We start from the raw sequence: 21,979 nt of genomic DNA, 5'->3' as shown, positions 1-21,979 counted from the left end.
TCCAGAGATTTTTGAGAGTGGAACTACAGATGCATACTTGTGCCTTCATATTGGAGTGATGGTACCATTTTGTGTGTGTGCCTAATGTCATAAATGTATGGGCTTGTGTACTGTGGCTCTTGTAAAAGTAGATGTTGTGTATCCCATCAAGCAATGGTGCTTGCCTTAATTCTTGGAATAATTGCGTTTTGGAAGTAATCAGTATCAACAGCTTTTAAAAATATTGCAGGACTTGCTTAAGGTATGATTTCTTTTTTTTTCTTTTAGGTGGTCTGGCTTTAGCTCAAGTACTGTTCTTTTATGTGAAATACCTGGTTCTTTATGGTGTTCCTGCCCTCCTCCTTCGAATGGATGGACTCCAACCTCCAGCTCTGCCTTGCTGTGTGAGCCTGATGCACAGTTTCACTAAAATGTGGAGGTTAGTCATCGTTGCTTTTCAGGCAGTTTGTTACTGATACATGGCATAAAAGTCACTAAGACCATGCATGTGTGTTCATGCTCACATACATGTTTGCTTTCCTGTCCTTGTGCTTTTTCTCTCATCCCCATGATTCATCTTCAGTGCTTTTTAAATGAACTTCCACTTGATGCTTACGTCTTTCACACTGTGGAGGGATAAGGGCAAGTACCCATTTCGGCATTTTCAGCCTTTGAATTACTAGTTAGACTCAGCCTAACTAGGTAATATAGCAATTATTTTTACTAGTTATCTATCAGCTTGAAATCCTTCCAGAGATGGAAAAAAAAAGGGTGATTAATCACATGAGGAAAGCTGTAGTTAGAATACTTTAACATGTAGAGTCATGTGGTAGGGGAAGTCTTGAAGGCATTAAAAGTACTCTGAAAATGGTGCTTTTTTATAAAGTAGGATGGATTTCTGGATCTGCTTTGCTTTTAAGGAAGTTTCAGAGCAATATTTCTTCAAAAATTTCTGAATTTTGAATCTTGTGTTCGCTTTAAATCAGTGTTCACTGAAGTCTTTTCACCGAAAACTGTCTCCCGGGTGGATTCTGCCTAATGTTTAGCTTCTGTGTAAGAGGGAATTTGCTTGACTTCTCTCCTCCCTTGTTTTTCTCTGCACTGTCCAATATTCCTTCAGGCTGTGGGATTCTGTGCCCCAGACTTTTAAAAACATTCCCCTAATGATTTAGACTGGTCTGTCTTTTAGTGCAGAGACTTCTCTCATGTTGTGTTAGTGCAGAGCCTGTCAGAGAAGTGTTTACTCCATCTTGTCTCTGACTGCTTTGCAATATGAATAAGGCTTTTAATTTCAGTCGTAAAAACAGCAGGCCTGCTGTTATCAGAGTTTTATTGGATGAGATTTTAATTTCGTTTTCAGCTTGAAGCTAGTTGTAACAAGAAGGCTTTAGAGTTTATAATAGTTGGCAAGTGTAGATCCGAAGTATTCAAAGAAATGCAGCAGGAGAAGAGTGCAGAAAACAGATGAATTATTAAAAGATATTTGAGCTACAAAGAACTGCTTTGGTTTAAATGCTCTTTCAGAGTTTGCGCTGAACTTATGACCTACAGAGTTAATATAGAAATCTGTCATTTTTACCAGGCAGTCTCGTGAGAACAGCATCTCTTGGCCTGCTGGCCCTTCTAGGCAGAGTTGCAAATCCTTTGTTAGTTCTTGTTGCAGGGAATCTGTGTATTGCACTGGAGGTGCCAAATGAAAGGGAACTTCAGCACAACCACTAATGACACTGCTGTGCCAGGCAGTTGTAACAGGCCATGAAAAGGTGCTCTGCACCTGCAAATGTGTGTGGTGTATCACAGTAAAAATATTGGGCATTCCTTCAAGTACTCATACCTCTTGTACGAAAATTGAAACTAATATGTGAGTAGAAAACTTATTACTTCTGACTGTGAATGCTTGATATAAATTGAATAATTGGGCAAAAGATAAATATCAGTGCTTGACACTTTTTCATTCTATAAAGAAATAAGTTATCTTACAGATTGAATTTGTTTGCTTTGAATGTGGAAAAAAGTCTGTTAATATATACCTGACTTGATTTCTTGCTCTCAAGGCTCTTTAGTAGTAGATTTTTCTGTAGCTGCTGTGTTACGGGTCATTCTCTGTTATCTAAGGAGCATTGTGAATGCCCTGAATTGTGGTGTCCTTACGCCTTTACAGTTAAACTCTTCAAATGCTCTACCCAGAGGCTTTGCAGTCTAATGTGATGCATTGGTGTGTTGTATAGGAATATTGTGTTAGAAGTAGGAATAGCCTTTGTTTCTGAACTGTAGGATTGAACAGGACAAAAAAGTTAGCAAATTATGAGTTTAGCATAAAACAATTGAAAAAGGGTGAAAGTAAATGGCTCATGTTGTGAAGCCTTATTAACCATGACACTGTGTTTCCCTTAAGTTTTAAATGCATTTTGATAGTTTGTGGAAACAAGTATTTTAACAGGAATGTTCTTGACAGCTTTATCAGAGTGTCTAATTTAAATATCAATAATGCTCTGTCTAGTTTTAAACTGGTAGAGTGAGATTTGTACCAGAGTGTTTTTTATTAAATGGTAATCTGGTAAAGCTTTAAAGACCTCTTTAGGGCCAGGTTGGGAAATGGAGTGGGTTGGAATGATCCAGATGCCTTGGAGTTACGCCACTCTTACCTTCTGTCTGCCATCAGCGATACTGCTCAGAAAAAAGTGGCTGTCTATGCTTGGCTTACTCTTCCCCTTCTTGCTGGTATCCACTTGAGAATACTGTCAGAAACAGGGTATTATGTTGGCTGGACTTTCCAAGGCCCAGTATTATTATTTTTGTCTTAAATCCTTTAGCAGTGCATGTTTTGAAGGACAGAAGGTAGCCCAGAGAGAGAGACGACATGAATGTCACAATGTAAGGAATGCAAATATGCTGCTAAGGAACCTTACACCACCACCTGGTGTCCTTTGGGCATAACAACAAAGCTTTTGATCTGACCCATCCACATCAGTGTCACTTCTAGTCAGTACATGCTGTATATGTAATTCACTGTGATACAGCATGTGGAAGAGCTTTCAGTCAGGAAGGTAAGAAAACACCACAGTGTGTCTAAAGTTGTCTGAAGTTTCTCTAGAGCTGAAAAGCAAAGCAGATGTTAAAAAACCAAATCAAGTATTCTGCCTCTCTATTTATGGTACGAAACAATAAACCAAATTGTGTCCATCCAAACCTAAAAATAAAAGACTTTAATTATAAAAGTTATCAAGCTATGGTAGGTTTTCCCTAGTTCACATTTAATCAAGACAATCTCTAGAGTCAAAAAATTATCAATCTTGTTTGCTGTCTCAAGACAAATACAGGTGTTGAATGTGTTACTGTGGTTTCATTATACCGGGATATCATTAGTTTGCTAAATATGCAGCTGCATAGTTAATAAATGCATTATAAATACATTGCTATTCAAAAGCTTTGTTACAGCTGTGAAAAGGCATCTCTGAGCTCCTGATTTCCAGAGAGGATAGCAGTTCTGTGGCGCACCATCTTAGTTTTTAATGTCTGCTTTACCTTAAGCCATGAGGAATTAAAACTTAGTTTTTGTCACCAAGGTTAAAAGCAAGGTAATGAATTGTGGGAGAGAACCAATGTTGTTGGAAACTTGTGCTTTGAAAGAATTAGTCAAGGCTGATGCTTGCCATACAACTTTTCAGGTGGGGGGATGAATTGTGTAGTGCAACTAGAAGAAGTTGTGCTACTACTGAAACTTGAAAATTGAAACTTGACTATGGAAAAATATCCTAGTGGAGGAGTAATGGTTTGGAAACTACAGAAAGTACATAACTAAATCCTATGTCAATTTTAACATATTGGTAAATTATCTTGGCAATGTATTCTACAGAGGAACTTGTCAGTTTGTAAATTAGGACAACAGTTAGCTCAGCTGCTGTTCATGGAAAAAAAATCATGCTTCCATTTTTGGTTTTTTTTATACTGTTACTGAGTGGGACTTGGTAACAAAAATGTTGGACATATTGGTTGGATATGTTTTGCCATGCTGTGGGAACAGCATGACATAAAGTCTCCAGTTATTTCTGGGCACAGATTTGAAATGTGCAAAAGCACAACACCTTGGTGATGTTCAGAGGGCTGGAGCACCTCTCCTATGCAGATGGTTTGAGAGAGTTGGGTTCAGCCTGGAGAAGTGAAGGCTCCAGGGAGACCTCATTGCAGCCTTCCGGTATCTAAAGGGGGCTTATAAAAATGAGAGACCGACCTTTTTTGGAGGCAGATAGTGATAGGACAAGGGAAAATGGTTTTAAAGTGAAAGAGGAGAGATTTAGAATAGATTCTACAAAGCAGTTCTTCAGTCAGACAGTGGTGAGGCATTGGAACATGTTACCCTGAGAAGTTTTGGATGCCCTGTCCCTGGAAGTGTTCAAGGCCAGGTTGGATGGAGTCCTGATCAACCTGGTCTAGTGAGAGTTGTCCCTACATGTGTTAGGGACATTGAAACTAGATTATCATTAAAAGTCTCTAGATCATCATTAAAAAGCACCCAAACAGTTATGTGATTTTATGACTTCTTCTGTGTCTTTCCACCTTGAAGTCTTGTCATTCTCAAATATCCCAAGATGGTTTGCAGACAAGTGTGTTGGGGACAAATGGTGCTAAAACTTGATGCATGTTTAATATAGGTTAGTCACAGCAAGAGTAGAGGCTTTTTAAGAAGGTGGGCAGAAGTAGCATCTGAAAGGTAGATTTCCCTGTAAACAGTATTCCATCTAGAATAAAGAAGATGGAGTTGAAGAAATGCTACCAGAGGAAATTAAAAAATGCAGTGATAAAGATCTAATCATTTTCAAATACCATGATTTAAGTTCTAGATTCCACTCTGTATTTAACACTTTGATTCTTGGCAGACAAGAGTGTGACATGAGGCAACCCCAATTTTCTTGCATGCTAAGGAGTGGACTAGGAGGGCTGTATTTTGCATGTACAGACACACATGCTTCTATATGAACAAGTTAAATTTATGCCACAGATGTTTTAGTGACATCCAGAAATGGCATCTGGGTTATGGTTTGCAAGAAATTGTCTGCAATTCAGTTTAGTTTACTGGCCTTGTTATTGCTAAAGATTATTTGCCTGACATGAAAAACCATGGTCTATGTGCAAGGTCTCAGTGAATTGTTTCAAATTACGGATTAGAGTCTGCTTAGGCTAATTACATTTTTGTCTATAATGATGCCATAAAAAAATAAATCTACAGATGAAAATGTAAATTTATTTGCTTTTGTTTCTTCCTCATCCTGGTACCTTTTGCCTACTTTTACTGTTGCTCCTGAAACCATTCTCCTTCTGGAAATAATTCCTTTTGTACGTATATCAAAAAGGACTGTGCCAGGGTTTTTTTTCCCCTTTGTTTTGGACTTTTTTGGGAAAAGACAAGTCTGATACTCATGTTAGGAGTGAGTGTGAGCACAAGAGATCACTGTGACCACATGCAATAATTCTGGAGGGATGAATAGCCTGCAAAAACTTACCATCTTTTATTTCTGTCTTAAACTCTTGATAGTATTGTTTAATTGCCTATTAGTTTATGGTGAGGACTGGAATAGATTTTTAAGCAAGGAAAAGGTACTTCCTGACCTGTAGAGGTAAAGTAATTACTTAAGTACATTTTCACCTGTGCTTCTTATTGTCTCAACCAGTTTGACACGTACTTTCTGTTCTTTGGGCTTCTGATTTTTTGTAGTGGAATAAATAATTTGGGGAATTAGCTTGTTAAATATATCAAGACAAGTAAGATGCTGAAAGGCTTTGTAAAATACCATTAAGGAAATTTAAATAAGATCAGAAGTGGAGTTTCTGTCAGTGCTTGACTTTGGGAAGCTTGCCTCCTTACATTCCCAAATAGCCGATGTTTGGCACAAGTGAACACAAACATAATTGTGTGTAACAATAGCAACTGTAGCTGTGCTGCAGAGCCGTGTAGTCAGGATGAGATCCCTGCCTCTGGGCTCAGGATAACGTGCCTTTGCATGTTTAGCAGCTTGTGCTCTAACAAATGGTGAAAGGCTCGCTCTTTCTCTTCGGGTCTTGTAGTGCTCTTTTGTTGTGGTATTTCTGGATAGGCTGATGGATGGTCTGAAATTGGAGATAGCAGATTTTTCTCCCTAAATTTCTCCTTCCTATGAGTTTAGATCTCTGATTACACGTTATTAGTAACAGCAAATTGCTGTTGTGCAACCTGTCATTTGGAGGTAATTGTAGGGCAAAATGGAAGGATGATAGGTTAAACTTATTTACATGGCAGGTATCCTCAGGAGCAGTTAAGTTACCAAACCTTGAAAAATTTGCATGAGGGACAGAGAGGCAGGCAGTGAAAAGAAACTCCACATCTCCATGGCAGATGGAAGGAGGGATTCAGCATGAATTACCCAAAGCCTGGTAGAAATTTGAATGGCACAGCCAGATCTGTGGCTCACACCTGCTGCCTACATTGCTGTGGAAAGGGTTGCAGCAGCTGCTTTCCAAAGCTGTAGGAAGACTTCCTCTGAGGTTCTGTGCCTGGGGAGAGGGTCTGTCTGGGGATTAGAGCCAGGGGTGCTAGACAAGCCTACTTGTACTATGACCAGAGAATCCCATTTTCAGTGCTATAGATGGCCTACCAGTCAGCTTCAAGAGGATCAGGTATTATTTTCTAGGTGACTTATTTTGTATTTGTCCTTGTATTTGTCCTATGGTTCTAGACAGCTACATTTTTCAAAGCACTCTAGTCCATGTTTGTGATGGGAAGTACTGAGCAGCTGGAACTGAGAGACAAGAAAAGGAAGGACATGCTTATGTGTATTTCCCTTTCCTCTAGAGTTTAGGATTGCCTCTTCTGGTATATTTCTACCCTTTGGTATTTTCAAAGAAAGAAGTTGTCCAGTATGTTGTAGACAGTGTATCAGGTAGAATAAAGGTCTTTTAATTACCTAGCTTCTCACTGGTTTTAGACTTAAAAAATGTTAATGCTGCAGCATTTCTATTTCAAAATCAGAAGGCATCTTTTCCCTACTTTGTTTTAGAGGTGATATCTTAAATATGAAAGAAGATTATTTGAAAGGATATTTGAACTAAATACAGTTATGCCCACAGTGTTGAAACAGCCTGGTGCTGATGAGTAAAGGAAAATTTTATTGTAAGTTGAGATTATTGCCAAAGTGTGCAGAAGCCCTTGTCTGCAGACTTTAACACTGTGAAGTCATAAGATTGTTCCTTTTCCTGTCTGTAAAAGTCCACTGGATCAGATCCCAAATCAGTAGTAAAAATAACATGCACAAGACCAGTTGTGTCATGGAAAGCTTGTGTGCTTGGAGAGGGTAGGTGATGTGCTTTAAAACTCTTAATATTAAGTTTTCATTCTTGAGAAGATTTTTACATGGTCTTTGAGGATGCTGAGTGTGAGTCTGGGAAGGGAAAGTGCTCTTCTTCCTTCTGTTGATGGGTAAAGTTAAATGTAAGGCAGGTGTCCCTGTATGTCCTTGCCCCCTACAGCTTCTGTGGTATTCCTAAGCAGGATGATTTGGTGGTAAATACACAGCTATTGTGTGGAGTGACAGCTGGAGTCAAGGAGAGTTCTCTTTAGAAAGGCTGTGGAGTTGTAAGTAACTTTTAAATATTGCATCTGCTTGCCAATATCTGAATACTTCAACTTCTTGCCTAAAACTTGGCTATTTAATTGCAGAATTAGTGCAGATTTTTAGTAGTGGAATAACTTGTTTTAAAGTTGAAAAATAAGTCTCCCTAATTTACTATATTTTTTGTTAACTGTGGTGATGCTTAAAGCTGAGTATTGATCTGTGATGTTTCCAGCTAGGATGTCACCTGAATATATGAAAGTTCTGGACTGGTTAGCCATTCTCTCACTGATGGAGACAAAAGATTTTACTGCTTCTGACATCAGCTAAATTAGTGCATGCTGCAGTTACCTACTGTACAGTTCAATTTGCTGGTTGTATTAAAGCTTAGAAAGGCTCCTTAAATCTTTTCAATAGGGAGAAAAAAAAAAAAGTTACTTTGGAGTGTAAAAAGAGTTGCAATAATAAGGCATCCTAATCATTCTCGGGTCTAAATTTCATAATTACTGGGAATTTATTTGTGTAATGGCTGCATTGTTACTGTAATTTGAAAATGCTGGGCTTTTTAACAATCAGGCTAAACCCACGTCCTACTCTTCACCTGTGAAGCCCATTCTTCACTGTATTTGATGTGAGCTCTGCGTGGATACAAACTATTACTGCTGCTCACATTTGGCAAGCAGCCCTCTGCCTGCTCACAACTACTGTAGAAAATGAGTAATGGCTGTTAATAAACTTGTTTGCTCTGTTTGCAGTGGGGATAGAGATCTCACAGTAATTGGACAGTCATGCTGTGGTGCAGGAGTCTTACGTGACAAAGGCTGAGGGAGAACTTTCCCTATGGGAGTTTGCCACTAATGGGCGTTAGGTTTCATCCACTCTCCATAAGCTACCACAGGCTTTTGAAGAATTGCTGAAGGTATAAAATTAAAGTAATATTTCTTCTGAAGGGTTGTAGGAGAGATTAACAGAATACAAATGAGACTTCTCTTTTTAGAAAAGTGTCTGCTGAGCCATATCACCACGATCCAATGATTGGATATGTGAGAAACAGAACAAATTTGTTATTTTAAAGCTTCCCAAGTAGACAGACTTGTGCGCTGTTTACATAAACACTGGCAATGGCTGATGCCTGCTGAATGTTCTGCTTCTCTTTCTGTCCAGGAGATTACAGGGGTGAGGAGGAGTCACTGCCTAGAATCATTAAAAATTTTCTCAGGCTTTCTGATATAATACAAGTTCGGCATTTAAACTGAAATAAAACAACAAAACATGTTAGGTCACGGGTTCAATTTGTAGGCTGGAGACCACTAGCATTGTGTTTTTCTGTGGTCCTCAGAAGAGCTTTCTCCTTGTGGCTGTCTTATTGTAGGTTATTTTTACTATGTAGGTCTCCAGCCTGAGTTCCCAGCTAATAACTGAAACTGTGCAGATGAAGCTTTGAGACTTACTAATAGTTTCTACTTGGAGAGGAAAGTGTGTCTAACAAAATGCACACCAAAATTGGACTGTATCTTGCGTTATACAGACTGTCCAGAGTCAGTCCAGGTATATTTCTGCTTCCTGTGAAATCAGTGAGGGTTTTGTGCTGATTTTGATGGGGTCAGGACTTCACTGTGGATTTCCACCATTCTCATGAGTACAGGAAGCCCTAGCTTCTCCTCGTGATGCTATGCAGCAAATACTTCCCAAATAAAATGTTGATGGCTTTACCTTAAAGCCATCACACATTTACAGAGGGCTCTTTCTGTGAAGTAAGGTGAATGTTTGTGCATTGGCCATATTGGTGCTGCAGAGCACTAACAGCACTCAGCAGGAACCTCTGTATGGAGGCATCCAGCACCGGCAGCACACAGTGGCAGCTTTGGTTATTCTAATAATGGAAGAAACCAAATGGCAAGTTGGTGTGCTGCTGAGTCATTCTAGGAAGAAACACAACAGAGATTCAAAGTGTTTTGTCTAAGAATGAAGTGTTAAAATTCCAGTGTCCTTAAGCAAGTGTCAGAGAATGATAAAGATATCTTCATGTATATACAAGTTCTGCTTATTATTGCTGTAACAAGAAATTGTTTGTCAAAGATATGATATGAAAGCATTTGACAGTCTTCATATTTTTTCTTTCAAATAGCATAGATTTTATTTTTACTCTTAGCTGCATTTTTATATGGAATAAAAGCAAACTACTACTAATTTACTGCATTGCAGATGGTTAAAGTCAAAGCTTGCAAACAAGAGTCCATTGAAGCTTGAGATCTAGGCTTAGGAAGTTCTTAAGATCTTGATGTTTAAAAGAACATTGAATTAATTTAAACAGGAATTTTTATCATTGGATTGAGCTATGATTTTTTTTTTTCTATGTTGCATGGTAAGAATGGAGACGCATAGGAAATGATAGGATTTGCCAAATAATAGGAATGCCGAAAGAGCTCCATGTATGCATTTGTTCCCAATTCCACTACCATATCAGTGGGCAGACTAAAATCTGTATGTAGGTGGAATTCAGCAAGTGTCTTGCACAAATTGAAAGGCTGATCTCAAAAATGAGAGCTCCAAAAACATCCTTGTATATGGCAAAAGAGTCTACAGAAAAATGTTAAAATGTGACTTTAAAGGCTTGGTGCCCAAAAGTCTATTCTATAGTTTGGGTAATAGATAAATCCAAACAGATTGTTATTTTGGACTGGGTTGCATTTTTCATCAGGCGTCTCTCACTCTTCATTTGAAGAACTAATACTGCTACACAATATTCACAGTTTAAGTGAATATTTTCAGTTTGCTTACTGTGTTTATCTCTACTGCAAAATCTGCTGTGACAATTTAATTGTTGTTTTTCTGTTTGAAGTTGTGCATCAGCTTTCTAAATAGTGCATTCAAGTATGAAGGCAGTTACGTCGTTTAGAAGAATTGTGCTGATTGTCACTGAAGAGACAAGCTTTACCTGAAACCTACACCTTCATAGCAAACTTGCAGAAAACTGAATGAATGCAAGCCATGGACAGGCAAAAGTGTCTTTTAAAAATACAGATTGCTTTCCCAGATGCTTATTTAATAATGAAGATGATGGTGAACCATTTGGTAGCAGTCACTGCTTGAAAAATACTTATTCTGTTTGGTAGGCTGTACCCCTCCAGGGAATTTGCTTTAGCAAAGTTTTATAGCTCATTGAGATGTTAAATAATAGCACTTACAAAACCTGCATATAGACTTTGCTGTCTGCTTTCCTGGTAGTAATCTAATTCTACAGACAAGACTCTAAAATTGTTTCAGATTCACATTGCACACTTGTAATTATTTGAAATTTGGAAGCATTCATCTTTAAGGGATTGCCTGCTAGGGAGGCTGCCACAGGGAGCAGTGGAAAAAACATGAGCAGATATAGGAGAATCCAGAAAAGTAGTTCTGGGAAAAAAGGGGAATTCTTTTTACAGAGTCTTTTTGGCATCCTTGCTGTAAGATATGGCTTGAGAAAGAGGAACAATGAAGCAATTTGAGTGCTGTGTCAGCGAAAGCAGCTGTCATTCAATGACTCCTCAGTCTCCAGTGCAAAATATTTTGGTGTGGGAGAAACTCTTGGTCAGCAGCTCACTGGCTAAATGCCACATTTATTTGCAAAGACAGCTAATGGAAGTGCTAGTCTTGCAAACACTTCTGCAGTTAAATGGGACAGGCTACTCTGAGGATAAGGGAATGAGTTTGACTTTCTAGTGTCAAGTTTAGCCACATTTCAAGAGGAAGGGCCAAGAACTGTTGTTGAAACATTGCAGCACCTACAGTGCTTTTTTTAAAGAAATGTTGAATACCTAGAGTACTGAAGCTGTAATAAATAACCCACTTGTTGGATTTCATCACTGCCATAAATGGCAGCTGGGCTGATTTGAAGAGATTTAAGTGCAATTATATTGTTTGCTCCAGCAAAGTCCTGTCCTTCTTATAGAAATTACACCATTCCTTTCTGCATTTAGAAGTGTTTGTGTTCAGTGGCAGCATGACTGTTTTTAAGGTGTCTGGGATATTTCTGTCTACAATGCAATGCAGTCTCTGGGTACACAGTGTCACATTTGCCTGTTTCCATCTACATTTCTTAATTTTTTTTTTTTAAACAAATGGCAAACTATCTACATAGGTCTACTCCCCTGAAGGTAGGCCCCAAAGTAAGAACCAGGCCACTACTTTATTTTGAGTGGTCTTGTACTGACTGCAGTGAGCATCTTTCTGCAGTCCATGGTTAGCCAGATGCTTCCCAGATTATGCTGCACATTGCATGATATGCTGTACTTTGTCTTCAGGAATAGTGTGCAGCCCAGGAGTTCTGGGGGGAACTGACAGAAGAAATAAACTGTACTTGTTTTCCCTTCAGCACACGGCTTAAAAATATGGATGTGCAAAATCAGAGTTTGGCAATTCAAATTATTGCAATTAGTTTCAAAAAATATGGCTCTAGTAGCTGGCTTAACTTTAAGTTGATTCTTATGATCTTGGCATGGACTCAGTTCTTGTATTTTTTTATATCATTGTAAATCTTTGGGGACAAGATCTCACAATCAGACCTTGTGAGATTAGGGTCCTTTTGCCATCATACTGGAGTTGTGAATTGTAGTCTCTAACACAGCTAATGAGTAGCAGTTTTCATCTAGGCACCTGTGGAGTCAAGTCCTTAAGTACCATAGGCTGGCATAGCTTGATTGAATATAAAAGCTGTGTACTAAGTCTCACACAATTCCTCTGTTGAGGAACCAGCATTTAGACTTCAGTTAAAGGAAGGCACAGCTTTGTGGAAATTGGGATTATAAACAATCTACTGGATGCCATGTGCTTACAATTTTTAAATTTTTCCCCCATCATCTTTGTTCTGAATGAAAATTTGAAGACATACTGTTGCATTATGCATTTAGCTTCCAGAGCAGAAACTGTATGTCTGAAATAATTTTGAAACCTCTGCCTGCAGTCATACATCTTTCTCCTGCAGGTACATTTTCAAAGATTGTAAGGTCTTTGTTGGTTTAGTGTATGTGTATTATTGGTCACCAATCTGTAGCTGATGTACTGGGAAAAGACAAGTTTGATTATGAGGGATTGTATGTGTAATGTTTTGCTGAATTGTATCAAACTAGAGCTTCCATGCTTAATAAAAGCATGAAAGTTGTGTACAGAACTGCGATTCAAAACTATCCTTCCGAGGAGCAGAGTTAGGGATGCTTTTATAAAGAAAATTCTATCAAATTGTCTGCACTGTGTAACATGCTTATGAAATTCAAGTTAAATATAGCTCCTCTTTAAAAGGCTAGTTAAGCTTTTGCTCTCTTCCAAGGCTATTGCTATTTTGATAAACTAGATTTTACTTATTTCTCTAAATTTTGAAATACTGCATGCCTATTGACATTTGAGCAGTATAGAGAATTTAACTGGAAAATAATTCTTTACTCATATTGCTGTGGATATCCTTTCTCTTGTTATTTTAGATTTAAATAAAAATGTTTATTTTGAAAAATTATGCTCATTATAGGATTTCTGAAACTTATGTAACTGAGGCACCCTAAATTGCAAGAACTAGCAGCCAAATTCTGTATTTTGCAGGGAACTTCAGGATTTAACAAGCTGTGTGAAGTTTATTATAAGCTTTGTTGTAATATTAAGTAAATATGGGCATATTTTATAGGCAGTAGATAGTCCTGTTAATGTGCATATGGGAGGTCTAATTATGTGCTGATTGTGGGGGACACTGCCATGTCTGATGCGTGGAGTCCTCTGATGTTGAAGGGATCACTATGAAATTTTTAGTGCAAATATAGTGTGATTATTTGTTCTTTTCTCATTTAATGAAGCTGCTTATTTCACCCCCAAGGTGTGCAGCCTTAACACTGCTATACAAACCCTCTTTACTCCTTTTTAACATTTCCATCTGAGAATGGAGGGATTAATTGCGTCTGCTAGATCTGTTTCCATTGCTGCTTCACTGTATTTTCACTTTACTTGTCAACTTAACTGCAGTATGTATTTAAATATGAACAAGAAGAACAGTCAAAAGCATCTGTGGTAGTGTTTTGTCAAAACCAGTCTCCCATAATTCTTTCTTTGTGTTTTTGCCTTGCACAATGTTTGTACTCATTATCCCAGGTGTCTGTAGACAATATCCATAGCCTTAAATAATGCAACGATTTCTCCCATTTACAATTTGAACTTGTTCAGCCTTAATATACTTGCTTTTGGAACCAATCAATGGTTCTGTCTTGAGGTGTCTTTAAGATCTAGCTGCACACTCAGATGATGCTGTATAATCTCAAAATTCTGTTGGTCATAGTGTAGTTATATCTTAAATGACTGCTTACATTGTTTAGAATTCAGGATCTTGGGTAGACTGTTGAAATGCATTGGTACAAAATCAAACCGAATAATGGGCCCTGTCTATGTGTGCTGAATTATATCTAGGGAGGCTCTGATAATTTTTCCTTCTGGCTATTTATTCTAATAAATTGGTTCTATGCATGTTTATTTTTAATACTTATTAAAAATATTTCCAGGAAATATCCAATAGCTACAGCCCCTATGAAATAAACTTAAAAAACTTTTCTAATAGCAAGTGGTTTAGATATAAGTTTTATATAAACATATATGCTTTTTTAAGTAATGTTTTGGAAAGAGTGAAAAATGGGAGAAAAGATGGCGTCTCATGGCATCTACAGCAAACTGTCCTTGTTTTCCCTCCCTGTCTGAACCTAGTCTGCCTCAGTTTTGTCCACCCCAATCTCCTTCAGCTCTGATTTCTCAAGTTAGCAGGACCATTCACTTTTCATGCTTTTGGTAAGCCAAGTCCTTTGGCTTTTGGTTCAGTGGCAAAAGCAGTGATATTTTTATGTTCCACTGTCCACAAGAAGCTTGGGCTGCATGTGTCCCATCAGAGCCTGTAGCAGATTTGGTGATTGCCATGGAGAACAGCTAGGAGAGCTTGAAAAGATCAGCCTGGCTGAAGATGTGCAAGAGGGCTGTTTAGCATACAGCTCTCTTCAGAAACTGTGCAAATTTCTTCCTCTCCCCATCCCAGCACAAACATACTGAGTGCTTGGTCCTAGGAAGAAAAGGTTTTCAGAGCTAAAAATACAGACTGTGTCCAGCTCCAGTACAGAAGGGTGTCTGTACAACACAGAGTATTTTAGTGAAGAGAGAGAGCCAAAATACGGTATGTATCCAGGGAGGAGGAATGCAGAAAGATAACTGGATGCACTTCCTGCAGTTTAATTGCACAGTAATATAACAGTAATATAAAAGGTGGAATGATTTCAGGAAAGGGTTGTGAAAAACACTGATTTAAGGATGACAAAGTACATGTTCCTGGCAGGATGTTTTTCTGTTGCAAGGCAGCTTTTCAGTGAGAAATTCATTGCTCTCCTCTCTACCCTACTGAACAAGTGGACTTTCCTTCCCTTTTAAGTTCTAGAATTTCTGCAGCTCATTATCACTCTGCTGTTATCAGGATGCCATTAATTATCTGATGATTTCTCTTGCTCTTTCAGTTAGAAATCAGCAAACTGCAAGCAGTACTGTTCAAATAAAACTGTGTTGTACACAAAATGACCAGTTAGGTTTTTTGGAACAGAATGCTCAAGAGCTTGGTATATGCCAAAATATTTTGTGTGTGTGTGTGGAATGTAAGCCCATTCCAGAGCAAGTCCAGCACTGGGAATAAGACACTTACACTTCCCAATTGTGCCATTATGCACACAGTTAATGTGGGGTTATATGGATAGTCCCATAAAGCTGGCACATACTTCATATATTAGGTAAATGTCTCAAATAGCAGATACCTTCCTATAGAGTCAAGGATTTGTTAGTACATTGTTCATGAGCTTGGTTCTCCTGAGTTATCTTAGGAATGGAGGAAGCAGAAAAAGGGAAGAAATGCTGACAGCTACTGTCAGTGTATGTTGTTAGGGCTGAAGATTTCAGACATGGTTCTTGTAATTTAATGTGGTCTAACTTGTACTTGATGTCAGAAGTCCTCAAAATTAATTTCCTTACCGATGTGAGTGGAACACACTTGCAAGGTCTGCTTCTTGGTATATTCTATATTTGAAGGAGACATAAGGGTTTTTTTTTTTTTGATGATTCTGTATCATGGAGAGAATTCACAGCAGTCCCTTGCATTTTAGTGCAGTACAGAACAGAAAAGGCGAAAGAGATTCCACAGCAGATTTGCACAGAGGATCTACTTGCATGCATATGACAGAAAATGTGCTGATGACCAGGATGCTTACATTATTTCCAGTGACAGCATATGCACGATTTGTGCTTTATGTGGGTTATAATACTCTGAATGTTAATACTTTGCTGAATAAATACCCCAACAAGAGATTTGTGAGCTTTTTAACATGCACCTAAATCTTTTCATGTGATTATCATCTTAAATTTCATGTGTCATTACAGAAAGGAAGTTGTGTTATACTTTTGCTCTTTGTTTAATCAATTCTAGTAACTTTATATTTGGTATTATTGTTATGAAACACAGTGTTTGTACAATACTCAACAGAGTTGTATTTTTTAATAATTTGGTGGATCTTTTTTTCTTACAGAAGTTTTGATGTTGGTCTGCATCGCTTTCTGGTCAGGTAAGCTAATACTTATTTTGAATGATATTTCCATATTGCTGTGGTTTAACCTCAGCTGGCAGCCGGGCCCACCACGCATGCTCACTCCCCAGAGCAGGATGGGGAGAGGTTTGGAAGGGTAAAACTGAGAAGAGTTGTGGGATGATGTAACAGTTTAATAGGGAAGGTAAGAGCCACACACAAGCAAAGCAAAACAAGGAATTCACCACACACAAGCAAAGCAAAACAAGGAATTCATTCACTCCATCATGTGCAATGGTGTCTTGGGAAGACAAATGTCATGACTCAGAACATCCCCCCGCTGCTTCCTTCTTCCCCCAGCTTGATACACTGAGTGTGACACCATATGGTGTGGGATATCCATTGGGGTCAGCTGTCCTGACTGTGTCCCCTCCTCCTCCTCCCCTTGTGCACCCCTAGTCTACTTCTTAGTGGTGGTGTGAGGAGCAGAACAGGCCTTGACTGTGTGTAACAAAACCATCCCCGTGTTTTCAGCACAAATCCAAAACAGAGCCCCTTACTAGCTGCTATGAAGAAAACAGATCCTATCTCAGCAAAAACCAGCAAACGTGTTAAAAAGCATTTCTGTTGTTATAAGTAAAAATCACTATGTGATTCAGTATTACTTTATACTTTCTATGGCAAGATCTGCTTTTGTCTTCTGTTTATTTATTAGTTTGAAAAACTTTAGCTATTTGTCTTGGATATCTACCCAATGTCACTCTCTAATGAACTTCTTCGGGAAAACGTGACTCAGGAAATTTCAGTGGCTGTGAAAATCTCAATTTTTCTTGTACTGCAGAAAAGCTTTTAAAAACTCTTTTATACTGGTAACTCTAGTACCTTCATACCTTGTAAAAAGGGCTTGAATTTTATAGAAAATTGGGAATGTGGAGTCTTATATTCTCAACACAAAAATCAATTTATTCAACGCGTGGAATGGACCGTGTTCTGAAGATGAATAAGGAAAGTGGAATCACTGTTTGAGTTCTTTGGTTGATGATATTTAGAGGGATGAAGCAATTAAAGCAGGGCACTTCAGCAAGAAAAGGGAGGTTAATGCATTTGAATTCTACACTGAGAAACTGTTTTTGCTGTTTAGAGTTTTCTGTGGGGGCATAGTCACGGATGTTCACCAAGAATGTGTTTGCCTTCATTTTTAATAAAAAAGCTATTACCACCTACGAATCTTTACAAAGAAGTGTAGTGTGTGCTATGAAAGGTGAATTTTTCTGTAGTCTTTGGGCACTTAGAGAATTAATTCTATCAGTTTTTCATCCACTGAAAGGGTGCAATATATCTGTCAGTGAAGAACTCTAACTTGGAAGAATGAACCCAGTATGTATGAGCCAGAGTGCTGTTTGGGTCCCACCATAAGGATCAGCCTTTCCTTGAGATGGCTTTGCTGCTGAACTCTTTATTTTAGGCTACTTTGTCATATTTCCTGGATAAAGACTGTCTTAAGCCTTCACACATGGGTCCTTGTGGCTTTAATGCCGTGTTTTCTGGCACTAGATATGAGATCATACAAGCATACATCACAAGGAAAATCAGGTTTGTTTTAAGGTTGCACAGGCTAACCCATTTCTCATAACCTTTGAGCAGTAGACTTTATAAGGTTAGGGTTATTTTGTGTATTTCTTTGTGTGTAACATTACAATGTTTAGCAGATAGCTCCCTTCACTGAAGGTATAGTGTCAATATTACTTGTGTTTTGTGTTTTTTACAAGTACTTGAATGTACTTGTGTTTTAGAGTTCTTAGACAACTGAATATTTAAGTTCTGGTATCAGTGCTACAAAATTAGTTACATCTATATTTTGATTAGCAGATTCTGTTTGTAAATAATTGCATAAGAAGTTGAAATCATATTAAGACATGGCTTTAAATATGCTACTTTACAAAAGAATTCTGGTGCCCCAGAAGGTCTCCTGGGAATGTGTACAACTACATAACCAAGAGTAGAATCATGGTAAGCATAAATGTACTAAGTTTGAGGCCCTGGTAATGCTTCTGCCATAAAATATTTTCATTTGCTTCATACAAAGAATGTAGTAAGATATTTTTCCCTCATACAGCATTGCTTTACATCCCAAGGAGATGCAGTATTTAAGTTGTATGTTTGTGCGATCCTGGACTGCAGATAGCCATGGAATTGGCATGAGTTGAATGTCATCTTTGACTAATGTATCATTTTTTCAAAGCCAGCTGTGTCCTATGCAGTTCCTCATCTAACCTTAGCATAGACATTTTCAGCCTGTTATCTACCTCTGTTAACCAATTTGGGAACCATCATCTGCTATCTCTGTAGCTGTGCTGCTAAGGAGGAAGTCATTTTGCCTTCTGTTGTACCAGAATGAGTTTATGAGTTTTGCTTGGTGTTTCCTTAACTAAAAAAAAAAAAAAAACAACAACAAACCAAAACCAAAAAAACCCTCCTTTTAGTAGATGATTTGGAGTAGGAAACAGACTTGGTGCTAATCTCTTCTGTTGGTCTGCCTTGTGAATTTTAGAAAGTTGCTGCCTTTTTTTGCCTAGACAGTCTCTGCTCCTGAGAACTTGCAGTTCATCTCCTGTGTTCATAAAGTATCTGTCACACATGTCATACTGCCCTCTTCACAGTTTTCATTTCTGTGTGAAATACAAACAGTAGGAAAGAATAAACTTGAACCCAAACAGACCTGAGTTGCAGGAAGCATTGAAAGTCTATGAGCTGGGATTTGAAATGCACAAGAAGTTATATTGTTTTAAATATAATGATGCCACTCTGCCATGGAACAGGGAACCCAGTATGACGCTTGCAAATATAAAATGCGGGGCCAACAAAGCTAAAAATAGTCTCTGCTAAAAGGACAATCTGCCTAATTAAATGCTGATTGAAGGAACTGGGACTGTATGTACTAGCCTGGCATACAGAGTCAGTGGCTTCCCCAGTGAAGCATGACACAAAGTTTTACAGAGAATTACAACTGCACAGGGTTTTTTCCGTGTTCTTAGTTAAAAATTAATAGAAAATAATTTCTGTCCACCTGTCTATGTCTTGAACTGTGCTTCTGATGCCACTTTTAAGATAGCTTGGAAAAGTTTAACAGTCCCATATGTTCAAATGTACTATGGATAGGTACATATTATACTGCAATGGTTAATAATATGCTGTTTACTGGCTTGGACTGAACTGGTTTCTGGGACTAGATTTTTAATTACTGCTTGCAAGCTGAAATCAGGTGGTGTCATGGAACTCAAATTTGCGAAGATAAAGTGCAGTTGAGTATATGGGGGGTCTGGGTTTTGAACATTTGTTAGTTATACCATTGTATTTGAAACAGGGATCCTGGAAACTCACCGGGGAAGGATCAGTACTTTTGTGATGAAAACTGGGGTTTGGTAGTAGTAAGGAAAAATATACTACTGTACCTGGAAGGTCATCTGCCCACTGTTTTCACACAACGATATAAAATAATCTATTCGTTACTACTTTTGGGATTACCAAAATTATTAATTGCGTATTTAAATCACATGAGTACTATACAAATGTAGTAATATTTTTCCAATGTGACTGCAGGAGAAACAACCCTTTTTCTCCTAAATCAGAGCATTCTCAGAATGGAGCAATAGGTGTATCTTCAGAGTTAAAAATATATAGAAATAGCCCTTAGTATAGCAGTTCAGAGGGGAAAGAGTAAGAGGCTGCCTGTTGCTCTTTGCTCACTGAAGCTATTTTATCTAGGTGTTTCATCCAGTGCTGAGAACAGGGCATTGGATAAAATTGTGAACTTGTGGGAATATTTACTGTCCTGATGCCAAACAGTGCTTCCTTTAGGACAGCACTGATGAGGACAGTGGGGAAGAATGACAGTTCCTGCAGGCATGATTCTTTTGAAAAATCTCCATGCTTTCAGCTCTGCTGTGCCTTTGAAAAAGTGTGAATCATACTCATTTCAGTACAGATCTGGCTTTGAAGCGAGCTGCAGGACCACGCACCCCCAGTGTCTCTGAAAGACATCCATCTGTTAGCAGTGCTCTCAGCTCACCCCATGGTTTGCAATTACTTTAGCTTGTTTAGAGTTGCAGGTTATTTAGGTTAGCTTAGTTAGCAAAGGTACTCTGAATACAAAACTTGAAAATCACCTGCTTTTTTAGTTTTCTCAGGTAAAGCATGGCATAGTTTACCTCTAGAATCAAAATCCACTGTGTGGTGACCTCCACTGATTTTTAGTTAGGGAAAGGGCACCTCTGTGTAAGGGCAGAATGGTCCTATGGTGAAAGAGAGGATTATGGTCCTAACTAAGGTATGATTACGAAAGAAGAAATGGAGAAATCTGTTCATCATCTTGCTCAACTTCTGTATTGGTTTGCTGTGGAATCCCATCTTCATCTTCAAGCTGTCCCAAGCTGAAGAAATCTATATTCCTGCTTAAAAAAAAACCCAAGCAGATCTTTCTATCACTGTATTGAAAAAAAACCCACAAAAACAACTGGCCGAAAAACCCCAACACATCCAAAAAATTCCACAATACTAACCCCCGAACTTCTGAGCTTCCCCTTTCTCTTTAATGCACACAAGTCTTGGAGAGTCAACATGTGCTGCAGCAGTTCTCTAACTCCATTGCTAGGTAAGCTCAGTAGTGATTCTTGGCTCCAACAGCTGGACACAGATTCTGTGTGAGGTTCTCTGTAACACATGGCCCCCTCTGGGGAACCAGATACCACTGCTGCTGCTGTACAGTCTCTGCTGCTCTTTTGAATGTAGCTGCCCATAAAATACCATTGATTATCTAATATGCTGTAGCTGGGCTAGACAGCACAGTATTAATGAGATTCCATTTTCTCCAGCAGCGTTGATAAGGGTATGTGGAAAGACACCTATGCCTTTGAAAGTGATAGCTATCCCAAGGATACATTCTTTTTGCTTTGTTTTGTCAAGAAATTTGACTTTTTGGTTCACTCTGTGTCCTGGATACCTAGTCAGCCTTCAAACATGCACAGCAGTCATAGAATCATACAATAGTTTTTATTCTAAGGGGCCACTAAGGATTGCCTAGGCCATCCTACCCTGGAACAAGTACGTACAGCTTCAACTAGGTCAGTTTGCTCAGGACCCTGTCCAACTTGACCTCAGATATTTCCAGGCATGAGGAATCTACTGCCTCTCTGGGCAACTTGTTCCAATGTTTCATCACCCTAATTGAGATAAAAAATTTCTTCTTTCCATCTGTTTGAATCTACCCTCTTTTGGCTTAAAGCTATTACACCTTGTCCAATTGCAGCAGGCTTTATTCAACAGTCTGTCCCCATCTTTCTTATAAGCCCCCCTTAAGTCTTGAAGGGTTGCATTAAGGTCTCCCTGGAGCCTTCTCTAAGCTGAACAGTCCCAACTCTCACAACAGTGTGTGCCCAAACTGTCTTCTGAAGCAAACCACAATGTTTTCCCAAGAAAAAAAATCTGTGTATGGTTCTAGGGGTCCTTCACACCAATAGGCCACTTGTTTCTGATAGGTGGTGTGGATAAAAGTGCACCAGTTTTGGCGTCCTGTGGCCTGTGCAGTCACCTCCTAGTTCCTTAGTAGTTTGTACCCTTGGGACTTCTCTTTTCAGGCTGTTACTTCAGTCAGCATGTAACCTCAGTCTTTTGCCATAAAAAAATGGCCACAGTGCTGTGCTCACCTTCCTTCAGACACCTTGAGGAAAACGTGGTGCCCTAAGGAGGAATTTTTGCATTGTGTGGATTTGGCTGGTCTATTCCAAAGGAGGTTAATCCTGACCAGTATTGCTAAAGCTTTGTACTGCTTTCCCTGAAAGCCCTGGATGACTGATAGGA

At 38.7% G+C, this 21,979-nt stretch overlaps 1 protein-coding gene across 4 annotated transcripts in view; it reads left to right on the top strand.

Annotated features, from left to right (window-relative positions):
- HHAT (hedgehog acyltransferase) overlaps nt 1–21,979 on the top strand; it is a 212,552-nt gene that overhangs the window by 77,466 nt on the left and 113,107 nt on the right. For 3 of the 4 annotated variants that reach the window (XM_069009625.1, XM_069009622.1, XM_069009626.1), the window contains 2 exons: nt 268–418; nt 16,127–16,162. In XM_069009625.1, coding sequence (XP_068865726.1) covers nt 268–418; nt 16,127–16,162 — 187 coding nt within the window. The remainder of the gene's footprint in view (nt 1–267; nt 419–16,126; nt 16,163–21,979) is intronic. The other variant, XM_069009623.1, reaches the window with a different exon arrangement.

Source organism: Aphelocoma coerulescens, chromosome 3 (genome assembly GCF_041296385.1).
Source record: "Aphelocoma coerulescens isolate FSJ_1873_10779 chromosome 3, UR_Acoe_1.0, whole genome shotgun sequence".
In the NCBI taxonomy this organism is placed as follows: Eukaryota; Metazoa; Chordata; class Aves; order Passeriformes; family Corvidae; genus Aphelocoma; species Aphelocoma coerulescens.
This window is presented reverse-complemented; position numbering and strand designations above follow the sequence as displayed.